This window comes from Cyanistes caeruleus, chromosome 18 (assembly GCF_971803275.1).
Source record: "Cyanistes caeruleus chromosome 18, bCyaCae1.hap1.1, whole genome shotgun sequence".
Lineage (NCBI taxonomy): Eukaryota > Metazoa > Chordata > Aves > Passeriformes > Paridae > Cyanistes > Cyanistes caeruleus.
In genome coordinates this window covers 11,710,188-11,731,580 of record NC_141718.1, presented here as the reverse complement: position 1 = coordinate 11,731,580, position 21,393 = coordinate 11,710,188, and the positions used below count along the sequence as shown (strand labels likewise).

At 41.0% G+C, this 21,393-nt stretch overlaps 2 protein-coding genes across 2 annotated transcripts; both read left to right on the top strand.

The window, feature by feature from the left end:
• Window positions 1-7,751, top strand: LOC111936649 (solute carrier family 2, facilitated glucose transporter member 11-like). The gene is made up of 12 exons (XM_023937716.2): window positions 1-116; window positions 995-1,093; window positions 1,679-1,839; window positions 2,321-2,445; window positions 2,763-2,892; window positions 3,495-3,643; window positions 4,010-4,197; window positions 5,138-5,248; window positions 5,748-5,849; window positions 6,163-6,238; window positions 6,994-7,121; window positions 7,457-7,751. Exons 1-12 carry the CDS (start codon window positions 93-95, stop codon window positions 7,664-7,666), a joined length of 1,503 nt encoding a protein of 500 aa, XP_023793484.1. The 5' UTR covers window positions 1-92; the 3' UTR covers window positions 7,667-7,751.
• A 2,970-nt stretch (window positions 7,752-10,721) lies between these two features.
• Window positions 10,722-21,393, top strand: LOC111936650 (solute carrier family 2, facilitated glucose transporter member 11-like). Its single transcript, XM_023937717.2, has 12 exons — window positions 10,722-10,871; window positions 11,468-11,566; window positions 12,413-12,573; window positions 13,141-13,265; window positions 14,672-14,801; window positions 14,940-15,088; window positions 15,691-15,878; window positions 16,903-17,013; window positions 17,083-17,184; window positions 18,208-18,283; window positions 19,201-19,328; window positions 19,970-21,393. Exons 1-12 carry the CDS (start codon window positions 10,848-10,850, stop codon window positions 20,174-20,176), a joined length of 1,500 nt encoding a protein of 499 aa, XP_023793485.2. The 5' UTR covers window positions 10,722-10,847; the 3' UTR covers window positions 20,177-21,393.

The window sequence follows — 21,393 nt, the reverse complement described above, 5'->3', positions numbered from 1 at the left end:
TGTGATCCCAAACTCTTACAATCTCAGTGTGGAACCCATCTCTCTCATCTGGCAGACAAGGGCTCTCAGAGCAGGCAGGGTTTCAAGGGGAAATGGCTGGTTTCCTCTCAGACCTGGTGAGTATCCAAATTCCTGTGTTCTAGCCCTGGTCACTAACAGCAGCATGGTCTTAAAGATTGCAGCAAAGGGAATAATTCTTTCTTGTAATCCAAATGAGCAACAGCGCTTGGGACAACATTGGTTGATCAATGACTGAGTAAATTCTGCAGAAAATACATTAGAAATGCAAAACAGTGAGAGGTTTAAAAGAGGACTGGGGAAACCAGGAAAGATGGGAATTTGGGGGAAGATAGAGAACATAGTATCAGTGAAAAACACAAAACACAAAAAACTCTCCCACTCTACTGCTCTCAACTCTCAAGGACAATTGAGGATACTCAATTGTGTGACCTAAGTAAGTGCTTGTGAGAAATGCTCTGAAATTCAGTGTATATCATAGAAACACAGCATTTCCAATAGGAGGAGTTCAGATAGGGCCTCAAAATGTCATTTCATACAGGAATGATAAAAGTGAAATGTAAAATAAAAAAGTTTGGAGAGGACAGACTTGAGTCATCTCTGGAAAATGGTAAACACTGTCCCTGAGGAGGCAAAGGTGAAAGCAAAATGGGGTTCAAGAAAACTGTAGCTTCTAGAAAGAAGTACAAAGTTAAACACAAATGGTCTCAAAAAGGCTTTTATGATTTTTTGTTTTCTGTGGTTAGCAGAACTAACAGAATTAGAGAATGTATCTTTTCAGACAGCTAATAACCAGGAGAGGAACATAGCAGAATGTGCAGATTTGTATTTTAACGATTTAACAAATGACTTTTGTATGATTATTGTAAAATTAGAGTCATAGAAACGTGAAGATCTAAGGTCCTGTAAATTATCTCATGGTCTGAAAGGCATGCTGGTATCAGGAGTTTAGGATGTGTTCTGCTCTCTTTGGCAGGTTCAATACCGGAGGCTATGGCTAATGATTGTGGTGCTGGGAATTGGTGGAACCCACCTCTCTGGTTTTCAAATGTCTGTGATCAATTACACTTCTCTGGTAGGCAAAGCTGGAGAAAACAAAATCCCATCTCTAACTTGCTCATGGTTTTACGCCCTACACTTTAAAAGCTCTTAGGTGTTGTTGTATCAATTTATTCCCAGCTGTTTCCAGTGCCATACCGTCAATGTCAAAGTTTGCATCATTGCAAGGAGCTGTGCTCCAAAGACAAATTCCCAGAGAATTTTGTGGAAACAACATATTGGGATATCTCCTTAGGTTTATGCCATAGAGGAAAAAAACAAACAAAACTAGCTGGTGGAGTCAGCCTTCAGCTCAGCCCTTTTCTCTTTATATCCATCACTGACCACAAGAATATTTGCACTTTATTATAATAAATGTAAGGTCCTAATTTTTTGATGTAGGAGAGGTAGGATTCAACACACTAAAGAGTAGAATTATTTTTTGAAAGATGCTTGTACACTATTAGGCTGTATGAGAGGAAATATCAATCCTTAATGGCAAACAAATGTCCTATAGTCACGTTTTTAGTCACGACTATTAATCTAATTTTTTTAAATTGTAAACATTATGAAGAACATTATGAAGTGCCTTGGTGAAATGAAAATCTCTTTTTTGTCCCAGTACATTCAGAAGTTTATCAATGAAACTTGGCTGGAGCGATACGGTTCTGTGCTGCCTCAGGAGACCCTGATGCTACTGTGGTCCCTCATCGTGTCGGTGTACTGCATGGGTGGGATGATAGGGTGTCTGTGTAGTGGGTACCTGGCTGCAAAATTTGGAAAGTAAGTACATTTCCCAACATCTCTCTACCCAGGGCTGCAACAGGAGAAGCTATTAAATATTATTCATCTAATAGAAGGGATACCAGAATGTCACTGCCCCCTGCTGCCACAGAATTTACCCAGCACATAAAACTGCACCTGGGTGTATTGGAGAGACAAGAACATGCAGATATTTCTGATTCCCTTGTCACAGCTTTTGTTGATGTATAATTCCCATATTTTTGCTGACATTTTACCCTGCAGGAGTTCCCTTCAGCTTCATGGCTTGCTCACACAGTGAGTAAGAGGAATCTAGCTTTTCCCTTTCTGCTACTCTGCAAAGACATCACACCTTTTCATTACCAGATTTGCTTGTTCTATAAGCAATGGGTTTAAACACTGCCATGGCTTCAGTCTGTAAATCCAGAGGAGAAGAATCAGACATTTGTCAAAGAAGAAAAAGTAAAAGATGGATCATACCCAGTGTTGTTCACTGTTGCAGGAAGAAATGCCTACTGCTCAATGACTTGCTGCTAATTACAGCCACGCTGCTCACTGGCTTCAGTAGGAGAGCCAAGGCTTTTGAGATGATCCTGGCTGGCCGCTTCCTTGAGGGCATCGGTGCTGGTAGGGCTCCCCACTACCCCATGCTAATGTGACCTCTTTGGGGTGGATACAGAAATCTTCCTGCTGGGAGTACCCAGGAATGCACTGTAACCCAGTGGAACAAGGAACAGATGGGGCAAGGTAAGATGAGCTGTGCTTTGCTTTCAAGAGGTCTGATGGATCAGCTAAACACCTCTAAAGTGAAAGGTACGCTTTCAGCCCAGTATTGCACAGGATATATGGGAAAGGGCTCAGAAGACAGAGGAAAGAGCTGAAAGGGAACTGAAAAGGGAGCCTCTCTCTTTCTTTCCACAGCTTTAACACTCTCCTCCCTTTAGGAATACATATGAATGCCCATGTTCAGTACGCTGGAGAGATCTCACCTAAGAAGTTACGTGGATTTATAAATGTGACCTCCACAGTGTTTCTTGCACTAGGAAAAACTGTAGCGAGAATTCTTGGATTAAGGTGCTTGTGCTACTCCTTCTCAGCCTGTTTTATATTTCTTTTTCTTCTATATAGCAGGGAAGTGGTGTTCTCCCAGTCCTAGAAACAGACATACCCCAAGGTGGGGTTTTATTTTGCTTAGCAGCAGTCAAAGAGGAGGCATCTTGCCCCATACAAGTCACTGAGGTTTCCATGTCATACCCTGGGGAGAGAAAGGCCTTTCTCTTGGGAAAGGATGACTCCATCTCTGGAGGTGCAGTCTCTCTGCTGAAGTTAATAAGAAGATTGTATGTAAATTCTCTTAGTAAATTTATGAGATCTGAAAGTTTTGCTAATTTATTGATAACTTCATGCAGAGTTGCAGTGTTGGTTCAGAGAGCTGTTGTGGGAATATTCTGACCTTCAGAAATTAAAAGTCCAAGAAAAATGTCAGTCTTGCAGAAGGAATAAAGTATTAGTCAATTTTCCTGTCGCTAACATATACATCATCTATTTCAACTCAACTTTTCAATGACTGTATGTATTTTGTGCCCCTTTAACTAGCCTAGAATTTAGAAAATGCCAATTTAGTTATAAACTGCAATTTTACTGGACTATAAATAGATTCTAACATGCCTTCACAGAGATCTTTTAGGAACTGAAGACATGTGGAACGTGCTATTGTCCTTCTCTGGGTTGGTGGCATTGATTCAACTGCTCTTTTTGCCATTCTTTCCTGAGTCCCCGCCCTATCTCTTGCTGCAAAAAGAAGACAAAGCTGGTTGCTTGAAAGGTAAAATAAAACTTTAGGTCCTTAGTTTTTTTAAAATCATAACTCTTGAGAAAGTGAAGCTAACAGCAGCAATTGGCTTTTCTATTAGCCAGCTACAGATTTCTTGATAATTACATGATTAAAGTCCTCCAGACCAAGCAGAGTCATCAGAGACATTTAAGATCTACCCATAACTGCTACAGCATTTTCCAGGGAAGTTCCACCATGTTCCAGTAAGTGCTGTTCCTTCTAGTCCTTCGCTCAGTAACTGATGAATCAAAGCATGGACTCAATTGCAAATGTTTAGCATCATTAAAAGCTGAAAAACACAAAATTGTGAGTGGATCAAATAATGGAGGAGTATACCTCATTCTGTCTCTTTTGTAGCCATGAAGCAGCTCTGGGGAGAAGGCAATTATCACACAGAATTTGATGACTTGATGAAGGAAAAGGCTATAACAAAAGGCACCAAAATCATGAATGTCCTGGAGGTGCTGCGAGAACGATCCGTGTACCCACAGCTGTGCACCATGCTCCTGTTGTTGCTGAGTCTGCAGCTCTGTGGCATGAGTGCAGTTGAGTATGCCCTATTTCCATGCTTGGATCTGCTGTTAAATCTCCAAAGTGCCACAATGCCAACTTGTCCCTTTCCTCTGGGTCTCCATTATTCCTCCTCACACAGAGTTCACTGCCTGACACCTGTGGTATCATCCCAGTATTGTTCATACCTTTAAGGAGCATCTCAGGTGGGAATACAAGAGCTCCAACTCAGCCAGAGTTCCTGCAAGGGCACTGTTTGCCTTCATTCCCCTGGTGGTACAACGAGGAATCTGTAGAGGAAAGGGTTACAAGTGTCCTAAGGCTTACAGCAACCCAGCACTGCTTTCTTTGACTTCTCCAGTAGCAGGTGACCAGCTATTGCCATCCAGTTTAATTGCACTTGAGAAAGTACATTTATCCTTTCAGTAACCTCCAGCCCAAGCTGGCAGTCACTCCCCTCTGTGTTATCACTTGTCTGGGGCTCTGTCTCCAGGGGCCCTGGTTCAGCCTGTGCCAGCAGTGGAATTCTCCCTGCAGGGGGAACTCTGCTGGCAGGGGAATGGTGCCATTCCCTCAGGGACTCTGCAGATCAGCAGCTTCTGTTTAGCAGCTGGAAAAGGGCAACAGAACCAGCTGTTGGCTTGACAATGTATGCTGTGCTAAGGCTGACATTTGCTTTTCTTTCCCTTGTCTTGCCCCTTTCCTTTTCTCCAAAACAACACCTTTTCCCCATGTCCTGTAGGCAATACGCTCTTTTCCACTTTTTCTTTCTCTCTTTTTTTTTTTTTCCTTACAAATCCATTTCCTTGATTGCCATTACCCTTTCGATTTCTCACATCTGGAGCAGTTATGTTACTCTATTAAGGCCCAATAATGTATTTCTGGTTTTGCAGAGATGACAAATCTAGTTTTAAGTGATGCTGGATAAGCACATATGACATCTATTACTTGTGCTTTACTTTTCTTATTCCCCAGATCACCTTTTACACCTCAGAAATTTTTCGGACAGCCAACCTGCAGGAAAGCATAATCCCATATGTATCTCTAGGAGTTTCAATCTCTGAACTCATCTCTATCATATTCTGTGTAAGTCAGAGCTTCCTGGGGGTTTAAGAATTAAAATATTCTTCCTTGAAGCAAATGAATCTTCTCCTTATGAACCAAAGAATTTTTCTGTGGTGCTGCATAAATCTGTACAGTTGTTGTTACCATCCACTGCAACTTGTGTCCCAGCTTTGATGTGTTTCATCCCATCTTCATTCATCTTAATTTCTTATAAGAATCCCTCACAAAGTGTCATTCAAACATAAACCTGTGTACTTATTTCAATCTATTTGTGTATCTCTATACATTCAAATGGAGTTGTAACATGCTTCCATTGATTGCAGTGTTTGTGATGTAGCTGCTATGCTGAGCAGTGATGGTAATTCATGGTATTAGAGAGTGTAGAAGGAATTCAATAATATAACAAAGTTGGTACCAATAAGATTTGTGTTCTCTGAAGTAAAAAGAACTCAAGGAAAATGCTTGATTTGTTGGATTTTGTCATACTTCCAGTGACAGGCATTTTTTTTCTATTTCTCAGAGCTCCATAATCGATCGGTTTGGACGCCGAACGCTCCTGTGTGGTGGTTATTTGCTCATGGCACTGATCCTGGTGTTGCTTGAAACGAGCCTTCTGCTGAGTGTAAGCAAATGTCTCTCCAGGAATGGACCTGCATCAGAATTCTCTGTGCAGAGATTGTGAGCCTTAGCTTTCATGTCCAAACCAGCAGAACGTGGTGAATGAATTTAGAATGTCTTCTAAATACAAGCTCACCTCTGTAGATGTGACACCACGAGCTGCTTCTGGCCTTCCACTGTGGTCAGTAAAGAAAGATAAGCAGGTCTAGAGAGCATTATGGGCTTTTTCACAAATATTGCTGCTCCTGTGCTTGGATCAGCTGTGTTACAGTTATAAAATTAATTTTCATTCTCTTCCCTCCCTTCTCCTTTGTCAGGATCAGTTCCTCTGGTTGCGTTACTGCAGTGTTGTTCTCATCTTTCTGTTCATCATTGCTTATGGAATAGGACCAGGTGAGTACTGCAATAAAAGCAACAGGAAATCTTGGACCACAGGGATAAATGCAGGCCATGAATGTATAGAAGTGGACCTAGAAAGTGTGAGTATATCTTTGAAAATCAACTGCTTAATTGAGACTGAGATTGAGGGAATCTCAATTTTTGATGAATTAATTACCCAAGAAACAATTTCTTTAAGAAATTATTCACACCCAGATGAATCAGGACCCTGTTTTCTCTCACTGGATTACAGGTTCAGACCAAATAAACTCTTGTTAGTCAGTTCATGAAGACTTGTTTAGCGTGGTGTGCATACTGTTCAGTGCATTCAGGTTCAGATGGCAAAGGGCAGAGGTAGGCTTTTCTAAAATCCCAGGGTTTTCTCAGTTTACCTGTAAAATCCCACTCTATGGAGTAGAGCATGCATAATCTGTCTCTTAGCACTGCTCTGTCCTTGCTTGTCCTCTCTTAGTATCACCCTTAATCACCTACATCAGTAGCACCAGACCCAAACTCACAGCTCTCTGGTAGAACCTCACTCACCCAAGACCAGGATTTACTCTGGAAGTTCTCTGACTGAACACTACCAGTAGTTATTAAAGTCTCCAAATTCAAATGTCAGCCTTTGGTATTGTACCTGACAACCACGAATGTCTTGAATACACAGCAGAATTCCCACAGTAGCAGAACTGAGGTATCTTCTGTGGGAAATGGTCAGTAACAACAGTGGTTCTATCACTTTTTAATGTTGGGTTTCTTTTTTTCCTCAGCTGGAGCTGTTGTGTCTGTCATGAATGAAATCTTCACCCTCTCAGCAAGAGCCTCTGCTTTTGTAATTGGTGGAATCATCATTTGGCTAGGCCTCACCTTCACTGGAATGATTTTCCCCTTTGCTGTAGTATGTAATTTGATTCAAGTCTTCTCTTTGACTGTCAGTTTAATCTGGATTTCTAGGCTGAGCTGGACAGGGAGTAGGATGAAATGACTTGTAGATGATCAAAACTGTGAATCCCTTATTGCTGTGGCATATGGAGGCCATTTATATAAAACATTTTCCAATACTTCAGAAACCACCTGCTGCTCCAGGAACAGATTGAAAAGATAAATAAATATTGTTTCTGTAAAATAGGCCTATTCCTTATTCCACAGGAACAAATCAACAAGTTTCAAGAATCTCTAGGGGCAAGGATTGCCAAGGAAAACACTCATCTTGTTCTATTTTTTTATCTCCAGATGCTTCTTGGTCCTTTTTGCTTCCTCATCTTTATTGTTGTCCTGATCATTTCAGCGGTTCTTATCTACCTGTTTCTCCCAGAAACAAAAGGGAAGTCGACCTCTGAAATCACAGAAAACTTCAAAACCTGCCAGTTTTTTAAGAGGAAACATCATCAGGCTGTGGAGATGCATGCTGCTGAAGAAAAGACATTTTGCACCAAGCTCTGATAAGCCACCATAAATAATTTCCACTGCTCAGGCATAACACATCAATTGTATTTCAAGTTTTTCTCCATTGTTATCATTTTAAAGCAGCAAGATTTGTGTCTATGTTTCTTACTTTATAAAGAAGTTCTGCTCAGGATTAAGAGCAGCATGAGGATTAAACATAGCCATAGTTCTTGCAATTTTCATGTCATTTCTTTATGCTATCACACTGTAAAGGACTTAGTATTGCTTGTGAATGCTGCCCATGAACAAATACCTGGTAGAATATAAATACATGGTAGAATACAAATACCAGGAAGAGTACAAATACCAGGTAGAGTAAGGCTCTGCTAGAGCACCAGTGTCTCCTGTAAGAAGCCAGGTTGCTTTGCTGGGCACCTCCTCTGCTTCATGGCTTAATGAACCTTTCTATCTCAAGAATTCATCCTCCCACACCTCACCAATGCACAGTGCCAGACCTCAGGAGGCCTGTTCTCCCAAATGCTCACTGTTGCTGCATCTCTTGCAGTTACTGATAAACCAGAGTAGATTATTAACCTGCCAGTATTAATGTTTGTGAGTTGTTTTAATCCTATCCCAAGGCCTTTCTCTTGTAACTCTGCAAGTGACATCTCAAATTATTTTGACTGCTCACCCTACTTATCTTGCCTTCAGGAAAGAAGAAAATGGTAACTATTTCATTTATATTGTTGTTTCACACCTAAAGACTGGAGTGTATCATGTCACAGTAACCAAATAAACTGGATTTCATGAAGTTAAGCTTTGCTTTCATTGCCATCATGTTCAAAATGCTGGAAAAGGAGGAGCGAAAAAAATAAAATAAAGTCTTCTTTGATTTATTTCCAGGAAAACCTCATCTCTTTGTCCTTCCTTATCTTTACTGAGACCCTGATCTGCTCAAAATCTTCCTCTTCCTTCCAGAGACAAAGGAAAACTTTGTTATGAAAATAACCAAAGAATTTGGCATGTTAGATTTTAGGAAGAGACCTCATTCCTTTGCAGGAAATACTTCTCTTGAGGAAGTACCCCTGGTACTGGCCAGCAGAAAGATCATATATTAAGGTCATAAAAAACCTCAATGCTTGTAGACTACAAAACAAAGGCAAATTATTGTTTTCTCTTATGGGAAAAGATACCAATATTTTTTCACAGACACAAATGGAATTTTCACGAATGAGAGCCACTCTCACATCACCTTGAAAATGTGAGAGCAGTCAACAATCAACAAGTCATTGTAACATGAAATATGTGCTAGGATAAGAAGGTGTCTTGTACCTAAACATCTCTTTTAGTTCCAGTCCCCATGATTTTGTTTTTCAGAATTTCATTTTGAGTTTTGGATTATAACAAAACCATAACAAATCTAAAAGAAACTACTGAGTTTCTCTCAGTGTGGAATTAAACTGCAGATGGCTTCAGTCATCCACAATGAGCAGTCCAGTGTGCCTCAGGCTGGCTTAGAACCAACAACTTTACACAGAACTGTTTGACACACCTCATGAAGGTGGGGTTCATGTGTTTACCCATTTCACAGCAAGCCCTTCTTGCAGGTCTATAAAAAGAATAATTACAAGATCTCCTTAACTCAGTAATAATTTTTTTAACATGAAACCATGCACAACTTCCAGTGTAGTGGCTTTTTCGAGAATATAGGGGCATCTTCAACAGAAATGCTCCATTTCATTGACTTGACAAAAATCCAAGAAGGAATTTCCTAGAATGAAATTCTCCTGAAATTGCTAATAAGGTGAAATAGTACCATGGGTCAGAATCACCAGAAATCCCTCAAAATGTAAGAGAAATTTCACTGTGAGCTGGTGGAATTTGCTGCTATTTGAGGTCCTCAGTAACTACTTTCAAGGGGTGAATCCTTATGACATAGCCTCCCTACATCTCACTACAACTTGAGAAAAAATACATAATGAAAAGGAAACACTAACATTTTGAAACAATAGCCAAGACAAATGCAAATAGTTACAATGTCAGTGTTGAAGAGAAAATACAAAAAATGCCAAATCATTCTAAACACTCTTGCCAGCCAGGATAAAAGGCATTTGCTATGCAGTTGTACAGACAATAGTTGGAATTGCACAAGTAACCAAGGTTTTAATATTAACATGCATTTTTTTGTCATTTATTTAGACTCACAGGATTTGCAGTGAGCCCCTCTGTAAATAATTGCATTCTGTGTTTAATAAACTGAAAGTACAAGTCCTGAGGGTGAGACTGAGCATGTACTGAGTGTCTCAGTATAACCCCATTGCCTCGTTTGCCCCCACCAGGAGAGCACAGGGCATCACCCACTCCTGAAATCCTCACTGAAACCAAGCTCTTTTTCCAAGTGTTGCCTCTACACACAGCTACAGTTTGAGCTTTACCTCACAAGAAAGGAGCCTCTGGGAATCAAAGGTGATTTTTCAATCCCTGCAATGCTGATTTTGGAGCCAATCTGTGTCAAAGCTGAAACCTGAGGGAGTGAGATCCCAGTGGTGCTATCCCAATTCATTAGGGCATTTCACCTTCTCTGACAACTTTCATGAGTCTTGGTCTCTTACTGCTTTTTCACCACACCTGGTTGACAAACATCCCCATAAACACCAGACAACAAATACCCTCCCTCAGCACAGCCTAACTGATTCATAAGGCCAGAACAGCAAAATTAGCCTCTGAAATTTGCATATTTTTCTTCTAATGATGACATTTACTTTATCAAAGAATCTGAAACAGAACACCATATATTTTACTTATTACTAAATGACAGTAGCTAAACCTTGTACCAGCTGCTTTTTGCTTTCTGCATGAAAGCAGAGATACAAACCAGTCTATATCATAGAAGTAAAGCATTTTACTGTTCCTGGAAAACTATTTGGATTTTTTTTGCCTGAAGTTTCCCTTCCCAAAGCCCTCACTGCTCCCCAGATACAAATTTTCTCTGCTTTGAAACTTTCCCCCTGGAGACTGTACTAGATGTAATTATTTCCTGAAATATTTAATCTGGCAGTGTTAACTTTGGCCAGTCGAAGTAAATATAAGTGAGTGAAGATGGAATAGTAAAAATTTAACTCTGATTTAACCCTGAAGCCAAATGCCCACTGCTGGAGCAGCAGGAGGGAGACAGAGAGACACAAGCCTGTGATGACAAGGACACATCACACGCTGGACAGCCAGCCCTCAGCCAGAGATGACCGGTTTCTTATCAAACCTGGTAAGTATTTGGTGGGGTATTTACATCTGTGACATTTTTGTGTGCTCCTGGGGCTTCAAAGAAAACAAAATCAGTGTCTTGGTAAGAACAAGGCTCCTGTTCACTACAAGCATCTTGCAAGTGGTTCTGCCCACTATTCTGAGGTATTACAGCACTTTGTGTGCTTGGCATCCATCTTTACCACATTTTTATCAATACATTACTGTGTCTTAAATGTTTTCATGGACTGGAAAATACTGGCTTATGTAGAAATATAATTTGATTTGCTTACCTGGTAAAAAATAAAAGTGCATTTCTAAATGCATCTAATTATTTAGTGCAAGGCATGGCAGGCAGAGGTTTTGGGAGGCAGGGAACAGGAGTGGATGCTAGCAGCCATGGTGCCTTGACAAGGATGTTTGTGGAAGCTGCACTTCCTTGAGTTGGATATAGGGAAATCACAGGAGGATGTACATCTCACACCAGGCTAAGCAGAGGGAACATTCTTACCTGAAAATCCCCTCAACAAATGAGATGTTTCTGGAGAATGAAGGACAGATTGTGAGAACAGCCTGATGTGGCTACAACCTTAAGAAGATTTTGTTCTGCTTCTGCAGGTACAGTACAAGGGGCTCTTTCGAATGATCACTGTCCTGGGGATTGGTGGCACGTTCCAGATTGGCTTTCAAATTTCTACCATCACCTACATGTCTCAGGTAGGCAAAGATGCACATGGCACACTGTTAATGAGAGCACTGAGTCTCCACTGCTGCCTGAGGCTGCTCCTCTGCCATTCAGAAAGGGTTTAATCACAGTATTCTCCTCTCATTTCCCTTTTGTTATGCTATCATGAAGAGCAGAGCATGTCAAAGTGTTGCAAACAGAAGAGAGATCTGCAAGCTGTTGTTAATAGAACTGCTCCTCTGAAGATGCACACTAACTAGGGTGGCATCTGTCTCCCCTAAAACCTTACAGCACATCTGCCTTCTCCAGTGGTTTCAGTTGATATTTTTATGGTTATCCATCCTCACAGAAAAATAGAACAAGTGAGCCATGCTCTGGGAAAATGTCTGCTTCTCTCCACTAATCCCAGGTAAAACTTCCATTAAGGGCACTGATGTCTAGAGGGAAGACATCATTATTTTGTGGACATCATCTTAGTGGAAAAGCATGATTTTCCATCTTCAGAGCACTAAGTTCTGAGTGAAGAAGTATTTAGGAATTGCACTGAACAGGTTCTGTGTAATGTAGCATTCTTGGCAGGTATGTGAGAGAAAACCCATAACTCATTTGCAGAACTTTGTAGTACTGTTTACACTTTTCTGTAGTACCAGTCCATACCTTGCTTCCTCAGATTTCAAGGATAAAAAACCCAAAGATTGGGATTGAACTTTTGATGAGCATAGCACTCTCTATTATACTATGTCTGTTAGCTAATTCACACTTTTAAAGCCTATGTGAAATAGTAACTTCAGCTGAAGCAACAAAATTATTTTGTAAATATAATTAAAAACCTGCACTTCGATACAGGTATTGTTAATGATTTTTTTTTTTCTGTTCAGCATGTTAAGGCTTTCATTAATGAAACTTGGCTGGAGCGCTATGGCTATCCCATCCAACAGGATAACCTCTTGTTCCTATGGTCCATCACTGTGTCCATCTTTGGCATAGGAGGTCTCTTGGGTTCTTCAGGAAGCAGATACCTCACTGTCAAATTTGGCAAGTATGTATGTTTAAAGACAATTTGTCCATTGAGTCTTAGCTTAGGGAAACAATAACCAAGGTTTTAAATGAGACAGACTTTCACACTTAGTCATGGCTGTAGCACAGCCAGCTCAGCTGTGGTGTCAGCTGATTTTCCTGCTCCCTGCCCATGTCCTGCAGCAGGGTCTGGGCTGCATGGCTCCTCAGATTGGGTCAATCTCAGCAACAAGGAAAGGCAGCACCTGGCTGAGGTCAGAATGGGCTCTTGAAAGGGCCACTCAAAACCCAGAGGCATTGAGATCCTTTTTGGAGTGGCAATAATGTGTTTCGCAGTGTTTCAAGTGCAGAAAAGCTTTCAGAATTTTTTCTGCTACACAACCCTGAAACTCCCAAACTCCCAGGTGCAGGCAGGTGCTGAGGCACACACACCATGAATCCAAAGTACCCAGTGCTTATTTTGTCCTGGACCACATTTATGTCATTTCAAAAACTATCAAGACAACTTCAGCCAAGACTTCCTGCATGGCACTAAATGCCGTTTCCCTTCTGAGTTACAAAAAATCTTTTCATTTTCTTGCACTTACAGAAAGAAATGTCTCTTGTGCAACAACGTGCTCATGATAGTGGCAGCATCTATCATGGGCTGCAGTAAAATATCCCAGTCCTTCGAGATGGTTCTAATTGGACGCTTCATGTGTGGAGTAAGTGCAGGTGAGTGACTTCTCCCACAGGTCAGCAGACTCTCACAAAATTTTACATCTTTATGCAATATAAATAATAAGCCTCCACTAAGAAAACAAAATGTTGAAGTCAGGGATCTTTTGTAAGAGGATTTTCCCTAACGCTTTGCAATAAAGACCATAATTATTGTTAATTTCACAAATGAAATTTTGCTTTGCCATGTGTTTCAGTATTCAGAGATGTCAGAAATGTTTTGATACCACACAAAAAAAGGAATTTTATGAAGGAAAAATATGTCAAATGTTTTCTTAAATTTAGCTAGCAGTGCTGAAAATTATATAGTTTAAAGATATAAATTTAAATAGGAAGTTTAAAGCTTAAAGTTTAAAGTATTTTCATAAGGGGGAGTACTCCAAGTAGTAAGTCCTTGGGGTTAACACAAAGATCTGGGCTTAATAAAGCAAAATCACTCCTGGCAAGTGACTACAGGCAGTAAAAACCTCCTGTGCTGCTATCAGTATTGTTTTGTATTTTTTCCCGACACAAAACTTGCCTTTCTATTGTTTGCATATTCACAGGGATTCCTCTTTTAACTTATTAAAGAGTTAACTTAGGAGTTAATTCCTATTTTTTCAAAGAACCAGCTTTTGTACATTGTTTCTCTAACATACAGATGTGTTGAAGAGCCATGGTTGTAATTTGAGAACAGCTTACCCACAGGGGCCTTGCTCTGGTCTGGAATCTGTATCATGTCTCATTCAAAAACCTGATTTTTGTTAAAGAGGCTTCAATAAAAGAGAGTGCTTTGCCATCACATACAGCCAAGAGAAGAACAAGCTGCATTTGAAACATATAAAAGGGGCTGTGATGACTATATCAGGAAAAAGCTTCTGTTCCCAGACTAGTATTTAGCATGTCTGAGTTAATAAATACAACTGGAAACATCAACTCTGCCTGAAATCATAAAAATTATTGCTGGATAGCAGAAAATAAATACTCCTGTCTCCACCTAAATCACAAAGAAATCAATATTGACTATAGCACTATATGTGATAATTTGCCATGAGTCTATCAGACACCTCTTCAGTAGCATTTTGTTAGAAAAGGTTGAGATTATGTGGGTTAACTACAAGCATGTTAAATACTGCTAAAATGTTATTTAGCCCTTGCATATTCTGTGTCCTTTAAAATAGGCTAAGGCTCACAGGAGATCTTATTACAAGATACACTTTAAAGGGAAAAATGTACTTTTCCTAAGATCAGGAAACTGCACACTGCAAAGAGGAACAATATTTTTGTAAAAAGAGTCGAAAAATCTAGTACTGAAAGTCTTGTATGTGAGTTATGTGCCAGATTACTTAATTATTTACATCCAGTTTTATTTTCAATGGTTATGTCTTCTTTCTTCTCTTCCATAATTCTCTCTTCAACTCAAGGTCTTTGTGTTCCTCTGCACCACCAATACGTTGGAGAAATTTCCCCCAGGAAGCTCCGTGGATTTGCAAATTCTACTTCCTCTTTCTTTTGGTCACTGGGAAAAGCCATAGGGCAAATTTCAGGACAAAGGTATAATGCAATTGATTACCCCCACAATTCATTTCTGGATCCCTTCCACCTTTTGCTTCTTCCTCTGCTTTTCCATCCATTCCTGCCTCTCCTCAAAGCCGATGCAATGAGCTTTAACACATGTTTTGTCCTTGCCAGGGAGCTGCTGGGCAGCCGGTCACTGTGGCCCATGCTGATGGCCTCCTGTGGACTCCCAGCACTGGTCCAGCTGGTCACGCTTCCCTTCTTCCCAGAGTCCCCACCCTATCTCCTCATGCAAAAAGGAGACCAGGAAGGCTGTGAAAAAGGTAACTGAGGGCCTCAGGTTCCTGTTCCTCACTTGACTTAGAATTATTTTGTGATGCTTGCTTTCCCCATATAGAAAAATATTACTAGGACAAAGTTTCTCCCTGTTCATTTCCCACAAGGCTCTGTGAATGCCTACAAAGTCCATTATTGTTGTAATCCCCACACAGAACATGAAACTACTTTCCTCTATGGCTCTGTATTACAAAACCTTTCACATCTGTCTGACACCACCTGCACTGTCAGTCTGATGATTAATGCTAAATGATAAATGAAAAATAGCTGTTTGCACTGCAGGGCTCCACTGGGCACCCCTTAGCTCTGGTTATTTGCTGTGTACCCTGCTCACACCCTGAGAGAAGGAGGAAGGCAGAAAAGTGGCCCCATGGGCAGGGAGGGAGCCCTTGTGCACACCACTAGGCCCCTGTGTCACACTGGAGGGGATCAGGGCTCTGGAGCACCCTGTGAGACATCTCTGCCTCTCAGCACAGCCCCAGCTCACACATGCTGGGATGCCAGACACCTCTATCACCTACTCAGAAAACTTCTTAGGGAATAAACAGAGCTGAATTAACATGGCAGGTCTCGCTCTCCTTCTTCACAGCCATAAGGCAGCTTTGGGGTGAAGGCCAACACCAAGCAGAGATTGATGACATCATGAAAGAGAAGGCAACAATGAAAAACACCAAGATCTTGAGTGTCCTGGAACTAGTGAAAGAACCAGCTTTCCGTTGGCAGCTGTACATGATAGTTATTCTGACCGCCACAATTCAGCTATGTGGCATCAATGCAGTTGAGTGTGTTTCCCCACTAAAGTCCCGAGATATCACAGCTCACAGGAGCTTCCTCCATTTTTTCTCAGGCTTCTCAGACCAAGCCTTGCTGTCTGCCAGCCCTTCTGCAGGACAGCAACAGCCACAAAGCTTGGCTGGGCTCTCTGTGTGACATCCCTCTGCCCAGCCCTTGGTCCTGGCTGGAGTTAGCTGCCTCTGTAGTCAGGCTCATTGAACAGCCACCTTCAGGAGCCACTGCAGAGCTCCAGGGCTCACTCTTGTGAATGAGCCCACTCTCTACTGGCAAAATCTGTAGTCTTATGTGACTGCTGCTCTTTGTCCCCTGGCTCTTAGCAGCCTGAGATGTTGGCATGGCTGTGCTCACTCTGCCCTTAAAGCTAACAAGCAACATGCTCCCTGTTCTGCAGCTTCTGCAGCTCTGCTCTTCCTCACAGCATTGCTTTTCTAGGATCCTTCTGAAATCACAGCTCTGCAGTTGCCTGCATGACCCCCCTACCTCTAACACCACAATGCAGCAGCATCTGTAAAGGATATACACAGCTGAATCTAACACAGATTCAACTGAATCTTTATCACCTCAGTGTATCTCCAAACACTAGCAGAGATACTTGAAAAGAGTTGGGTTTACCCCCTCATGACTCCATAACCCACACCCTTCTTTCTTGGGAATATCCTACAATGATGTTTTTGGATGGGTGCTGAAAACAAGATACACCTGGCTGTTTCTGAAAGTACCTAAATCAGGAGTCTGCAAACCTAATTAAATTGTAGTAGCTGGAGGTCCAATTATCCCAGCATTTCATCTTTTGTCAACTTGATTAATGAATTAATTATATAATGTTTTATAATATTTTTTTCTGCTGATAAAGTGAATACTACCAAAAAGAGTTCAGAATTCCAGCTCCCTCCAAAGCTGAGCTGCATGCTCCCTGATTAGCAGCTCATACCTAGGGCAGTGTCACACAGGTTTGGGTTAGAAATCAATTATTTTCTTCGCTTACTCTTTGATTTTTTTTTTCCAGATTTATTTTTATACTTTTGAAGTTCTCCAGGCAGCTGGCTTTGATGAAAAAATGGCCTCCTATATGACCCTGTCTATTGGACTCTCTGAACTCGTAGCTGCTGTAGTCTGTGTAAGTCACATTACCAGGGGAGCAGGGCACACTTTGCTCTCCAGCACTGACACTGATTCTGTCTTTCAGAGCTCCATCATTGAGCGACTGGGCAGGAAAGTGCTCCTAAGAGGAGGCTACTGGATCATGGGTTCCCTGCTAGCTGCTATCACCGTGACTCTGTCCCTACAGGTAAGGAAACCCTGCTCACAGCAGATTGTTCTGTCTATTCTATTTCTGATCTAAAGCTCACTGGCAGGACCACGCTACTGAGAAAGGCAAGTGAGGCTGAGATCAATACATATACATAGGACTAAACTCTCTCTTAGCCAGTAGTCTCTTGTACTCCTGCCTTCCTTTCAACATGATCCCATGACCTTAGCAAGGAGCACACAAAACACTGGGTGACTGGTCCTGGCTTCATCAGACTGCAAACACCAAACACCAGCCAGCACAGACCACTAGACCGCCCCAGGGAAATGGGCCTTTCTATTCATGCTCTTTCTAACAAGTAACAACAAAACCCCAGAGCTTTTGCATCAGTTAATTTGAAATTGAACTTTGCTGCAGATAACTGTGGGGAAGGCACTCTCTGTTCACAGACTGGAGACCAGTTCACTTCTTGAGCACTGATACCTCTGTGTCATTGCTGGAGCTTTCTCAGAAGCAAATCACCCGTAGAGCTGCTCTATGGATGCACTGCAAAACTGACCTGGAAGCAAGGTGGCAGCAGACTTCTGGTTTTGTTTCATTCAAGAAAGCTCTCAAATATAGGAAAGAGAAATCTTTTTTTTCCTAAAACATCGAGTCTCATTTCTTCTTGACTAAGATCTAGAAAAAACACTTTTCACTACCAGTCATTAAATCTATAACTTAACAAAAGTTAAGATGTGATTTGTCCTTCTCATATCTCTAAGGATCAGAGGAAGCACTATGAGGTCAAAAAGAAAGGACAGGGTGCAAAAGTGCTCTTCAGGCTTTGTTTAATTGAAGCCTCTCTAGATTTGCAGATGCTCTGCAATGTCAGACCTGAACCTGCTCACTGACAAAGACCTCAGCAGCTCCAACCACAGAGTAAAGCATTCCCAACTCTCAGTTCCCACACATTGAATATTTCCTTCTTGAGGTGACAGTGTTGGAAAAGCAGGAGCATCCCTCTCCTAGGGCTGTTAACAGTTTTCAAACAGAAGTTTGTTATGTGTTTTTTTTCCCCAGGACTGGTACTTCTGGATGCCATACTGCAGCCTTGCTCTCATTATCCTGTTTACAGTTGTCTTTGCTGTTGGGCCAGGTAAGTTCTCAATCAAAGGAAATAAAGGAATTGAGTCATGTGAGCTTATTAATAAGGTTAGGAAAATACTGTCTTATATGGCACAATATTTAGCATAAGTAAATTAATTTAACAAAATCTTGTGGTAATTTAAACATTGAGGGTCCATAAAATTCAGTACCATCAAGTTTGAGTTTTGCTAACAAGATGAAAGGAACACACTGGAAAAATACAGCAAAAATAGAGCAGAAACAGATGGGTAAAAGATTTTTTTTTGTTAATGCTAGGGAAAAAAAAAACCATAGAAAAAGAAAAGCAAGAGTTCTTTTAAATTCAGTGTTGTATAATGTTACATCTTATCCCACATAGACAGCAGTACAGAAGACCTACTTTGGAGTAAATTTTTTCCTAACATTTGTTGCCTGCTACTCATTAAATTTTATTTTATAAAGGCTAATAATTTTTTTGATATTTGCCTTCCCATATGGCAGGGTTGAATTATTTTCCTAACTCAAAACAGTTGAAATCCTGTGACTTCAAAACACAACTGAAATGCCCAGGGAGTAAATCTGGGAAGATCACTCATTGCCAATCTAGCAGAATCACACTGGAAATGCATTTCAACATTAATAATTGTCATTCCTTCCTCACACATCTTCTTTCATGAGGGGATGTCAGGCTTTCTCAAGTGTCAACTACTTAATTTTTGGATCTCCCCAAATATTTATTTGAGTATTTTACCACTTTAATAAACTGATGTCTAGCAGTTTATTAGATACCACAAATATTTTCTTTTGTAAAAAAGAGCAACATGCTCAGTGCCACTGCACAATTCAGGTACTCCTGCCAGTCCCTTACAGGAGCATCTATCAGCTGACTGTGTAACAGGAACACTCAATCCAAATGCTGAAACAATTCTTGTTCTTCTTTCCTTTCAGGTGGTGCCACGGTTTCCACCAGGGTTGAAATTTTCAAGCTGTCCTGCAGACCTCCTGCCTTGGTGATCAGTGCTGTTATGAACTGGCTGGGGGTGTTTGTGATTGGCACCTCCTTCCCATTCATCGTGGTGAGTGCCTCAACCAGGGCAGCAGAGGTGACAGAGCTGTGTCAGTGCTCTTGGCACCTGCTCTCCTTGGGCCCTGATTTGCCCAAGATACTCATTCAGTCTGAAATATTTGTCAAAGGTCAAAAAAGAAAGAATTCCTTTTCAAATTCAAAATATTTTGGGTGATGCCTTGGAGTGGCTGCCTAGAACAGAGGCTAGTCAGAGTTAAAAGAACAAAGTGTGGATTTATCAAAGGCCTCCCAAGGACACACCTTGGGCAGTGCAAAGCCTGCAGGGGCCACAGCCGAGATGGACATCACCAGTTTCTCAGAGGGATGTCAGTTTGGTCAATCTGCATATCAGGGGTTAATTGTCCAATTAGAGCTTCAGGTAATGAAGTCACATTCACTTTTGTTTACACTTTTCAGGCCTGAGGCAGATGGTGGCCTTGGTTCTCAGGCCTGGAAGGATTGTTCAGTGTGAGCTGACGAGCATTCTGTACAGAGCTCAGAGTTCTACACTAATGCAGTACAGGAGCTGAAAAACAGAAAATATAAAGCTTAAGGCATCATGGGACCCAAATATAAAAAATATGCCAAGAAGGTAACTAAAGCAAAGATATGCTCATCTTGCTCTCTTTCTCACTTTGTTTTTCCCTGCAGGAAAGACTCAAGCACTTCTGCTTTCTCATCTTTATGGTGGTACTTTTCACTTCAGGAATAATTATCCACCTGTTCCTTCCAGAAACAAAAGGGAAGTCAATCATGGAAATCACAGAAGAATTCAATAAGCTAAACTTTAAAAACAAGCATATTCCAGAAACTCCAAATCATGTCACGGAGGATTATACCTTCTGCACCAGGCTTTGACCAGCTCTAAGGGGGAATCAGGTTTTTGTAAAAAAATAGGTAAAAAAAGACATTTGCCATTTTCTGACTAACAAGTTGTTCCAAATGGACTGTCAGCTTTCCTGTCTGTCACTTACAAGATTCTTATTTTCCCAAACCAGCTTCTTTCTCAAGCACTCCACTCTGGGCAGCTCTGAAAAGGGATAAGGGCTGATATTAACAGGACACACTTGTGTGAATCAGGAGCATTTTGGCTTAACGTACTGAGTGTAAATCTCTTCTTAACAGAGCAACTAATACACACTGAAACTACACATGTAGAATTTATAGACACTCTGCTGACCACAGAGAAAGGAAAGACCTGTGATCCTCTCTCTCTCTGATTTCTGAGTATGTTTTTACAGTGCTAAAATGGGAACAGTGAAGTTCTTGGCTTGCTCTCTCTGGCTAGCGTTCAATCCATAACAGATTAAAGAAAAAATTCAGTGGAATAGGAGATAAATTCTTTGTTTCTCTAGATTCAACTGAATAACCAAACCTTGCCAGGTTCCCATGCACAGTGCCATGTTGTCCTTGTGTAGAGTCTAGCTTGACAGACTTTAACCATTTCAGATTGCCTTTCAGCAGCAACAGAGCTAAAAGGACTGATGGATAGAATCCAGCCACCATAAACCCCAAGGCATTTTAGATACTCTGTGCTATCCTGCCCATCACTGCTGTCATCCCAAGCCTGCAGATCCTCCTCCAGGAGCAGAATGCCCACAGATATCTCAAGGGCTGTGAATCCCACAGCAACTGAACTGCTGCTTTCCTCCTGTGACTTTTAGCTACCTGGAACTTGTTTACCCCAGAAGAACCACCTCAGACTGGAACTGATTGAACCAGAAACTTTTTTTTAAATATTCAGGCCCATAGGACTTTTCTTTTCTTTAGAAGGTGTTTAATATTCTGTGTGTTTCCCTCTATTAATGAGAGGCTCACATGCTTGTAGAAATAAAGCAATACTGTGAGGAAGAATATTAACAAAGCTAAGGCCTACTGTGGAGCAATTTAAAGTCCAAACTCTAGACTTGCACAGTAAAATAAATGGTTTTATCTCTGCTGTTGCTTTGACTGGCACATTTACTTCAACTGAAGTAAGATTATTCAAAATAATTCAATTGTTCATCTTAACTGCTGCTTATTTTTAATTGCAAATGGTAACCATAATAAAAATGGCAGATTGCCTTGTAATAAAA

Excerpts from the sequence above, each read along its gene's own strand:
- LOC111936649 (XM_023937716.2), top strand. The coding sequence starts at position 93 with ATGGCTGGTTTCCTCTCAGACCTG. Across the intron at positions 2,893-3,494 it reads GCGAGAATTCTTGGATTAAG|AGATCTTTTAGGAACTGAAG; the intron begins GTGCTTGTGCTA and ends ATGCCTTCACAG. Across the intron at positions 7,122-7,456 it reads TGATTTTCCCCTTTGCTGTA|ATGCTTCTTGGTCCTTTTTG; the intron begins GTATGTAATTTG and ends TTTTATCTCCAG.
- LOC111936650 (XM_023937717.2), top strand. The coding sequence starts at position 10,848 with ATGACCGGTTTCTTATCAAACCTG. Across the intron at positions 10,872-11,467 it reads CCGGTTTCTTATCAAACCTG|GTACAGTACAAGGGGCTCTT; the intron begins GTAAGTATTTGG and ends CTGCTTCTGCAG. Across the intron at positions 15,879-16,902 it reads AGCTATGTGGCATCAATGCA|ATTTATTTTTATACTTTTGA; the intron begins GTTGAGTGTGTT and ends TTTTTTTTCCAG.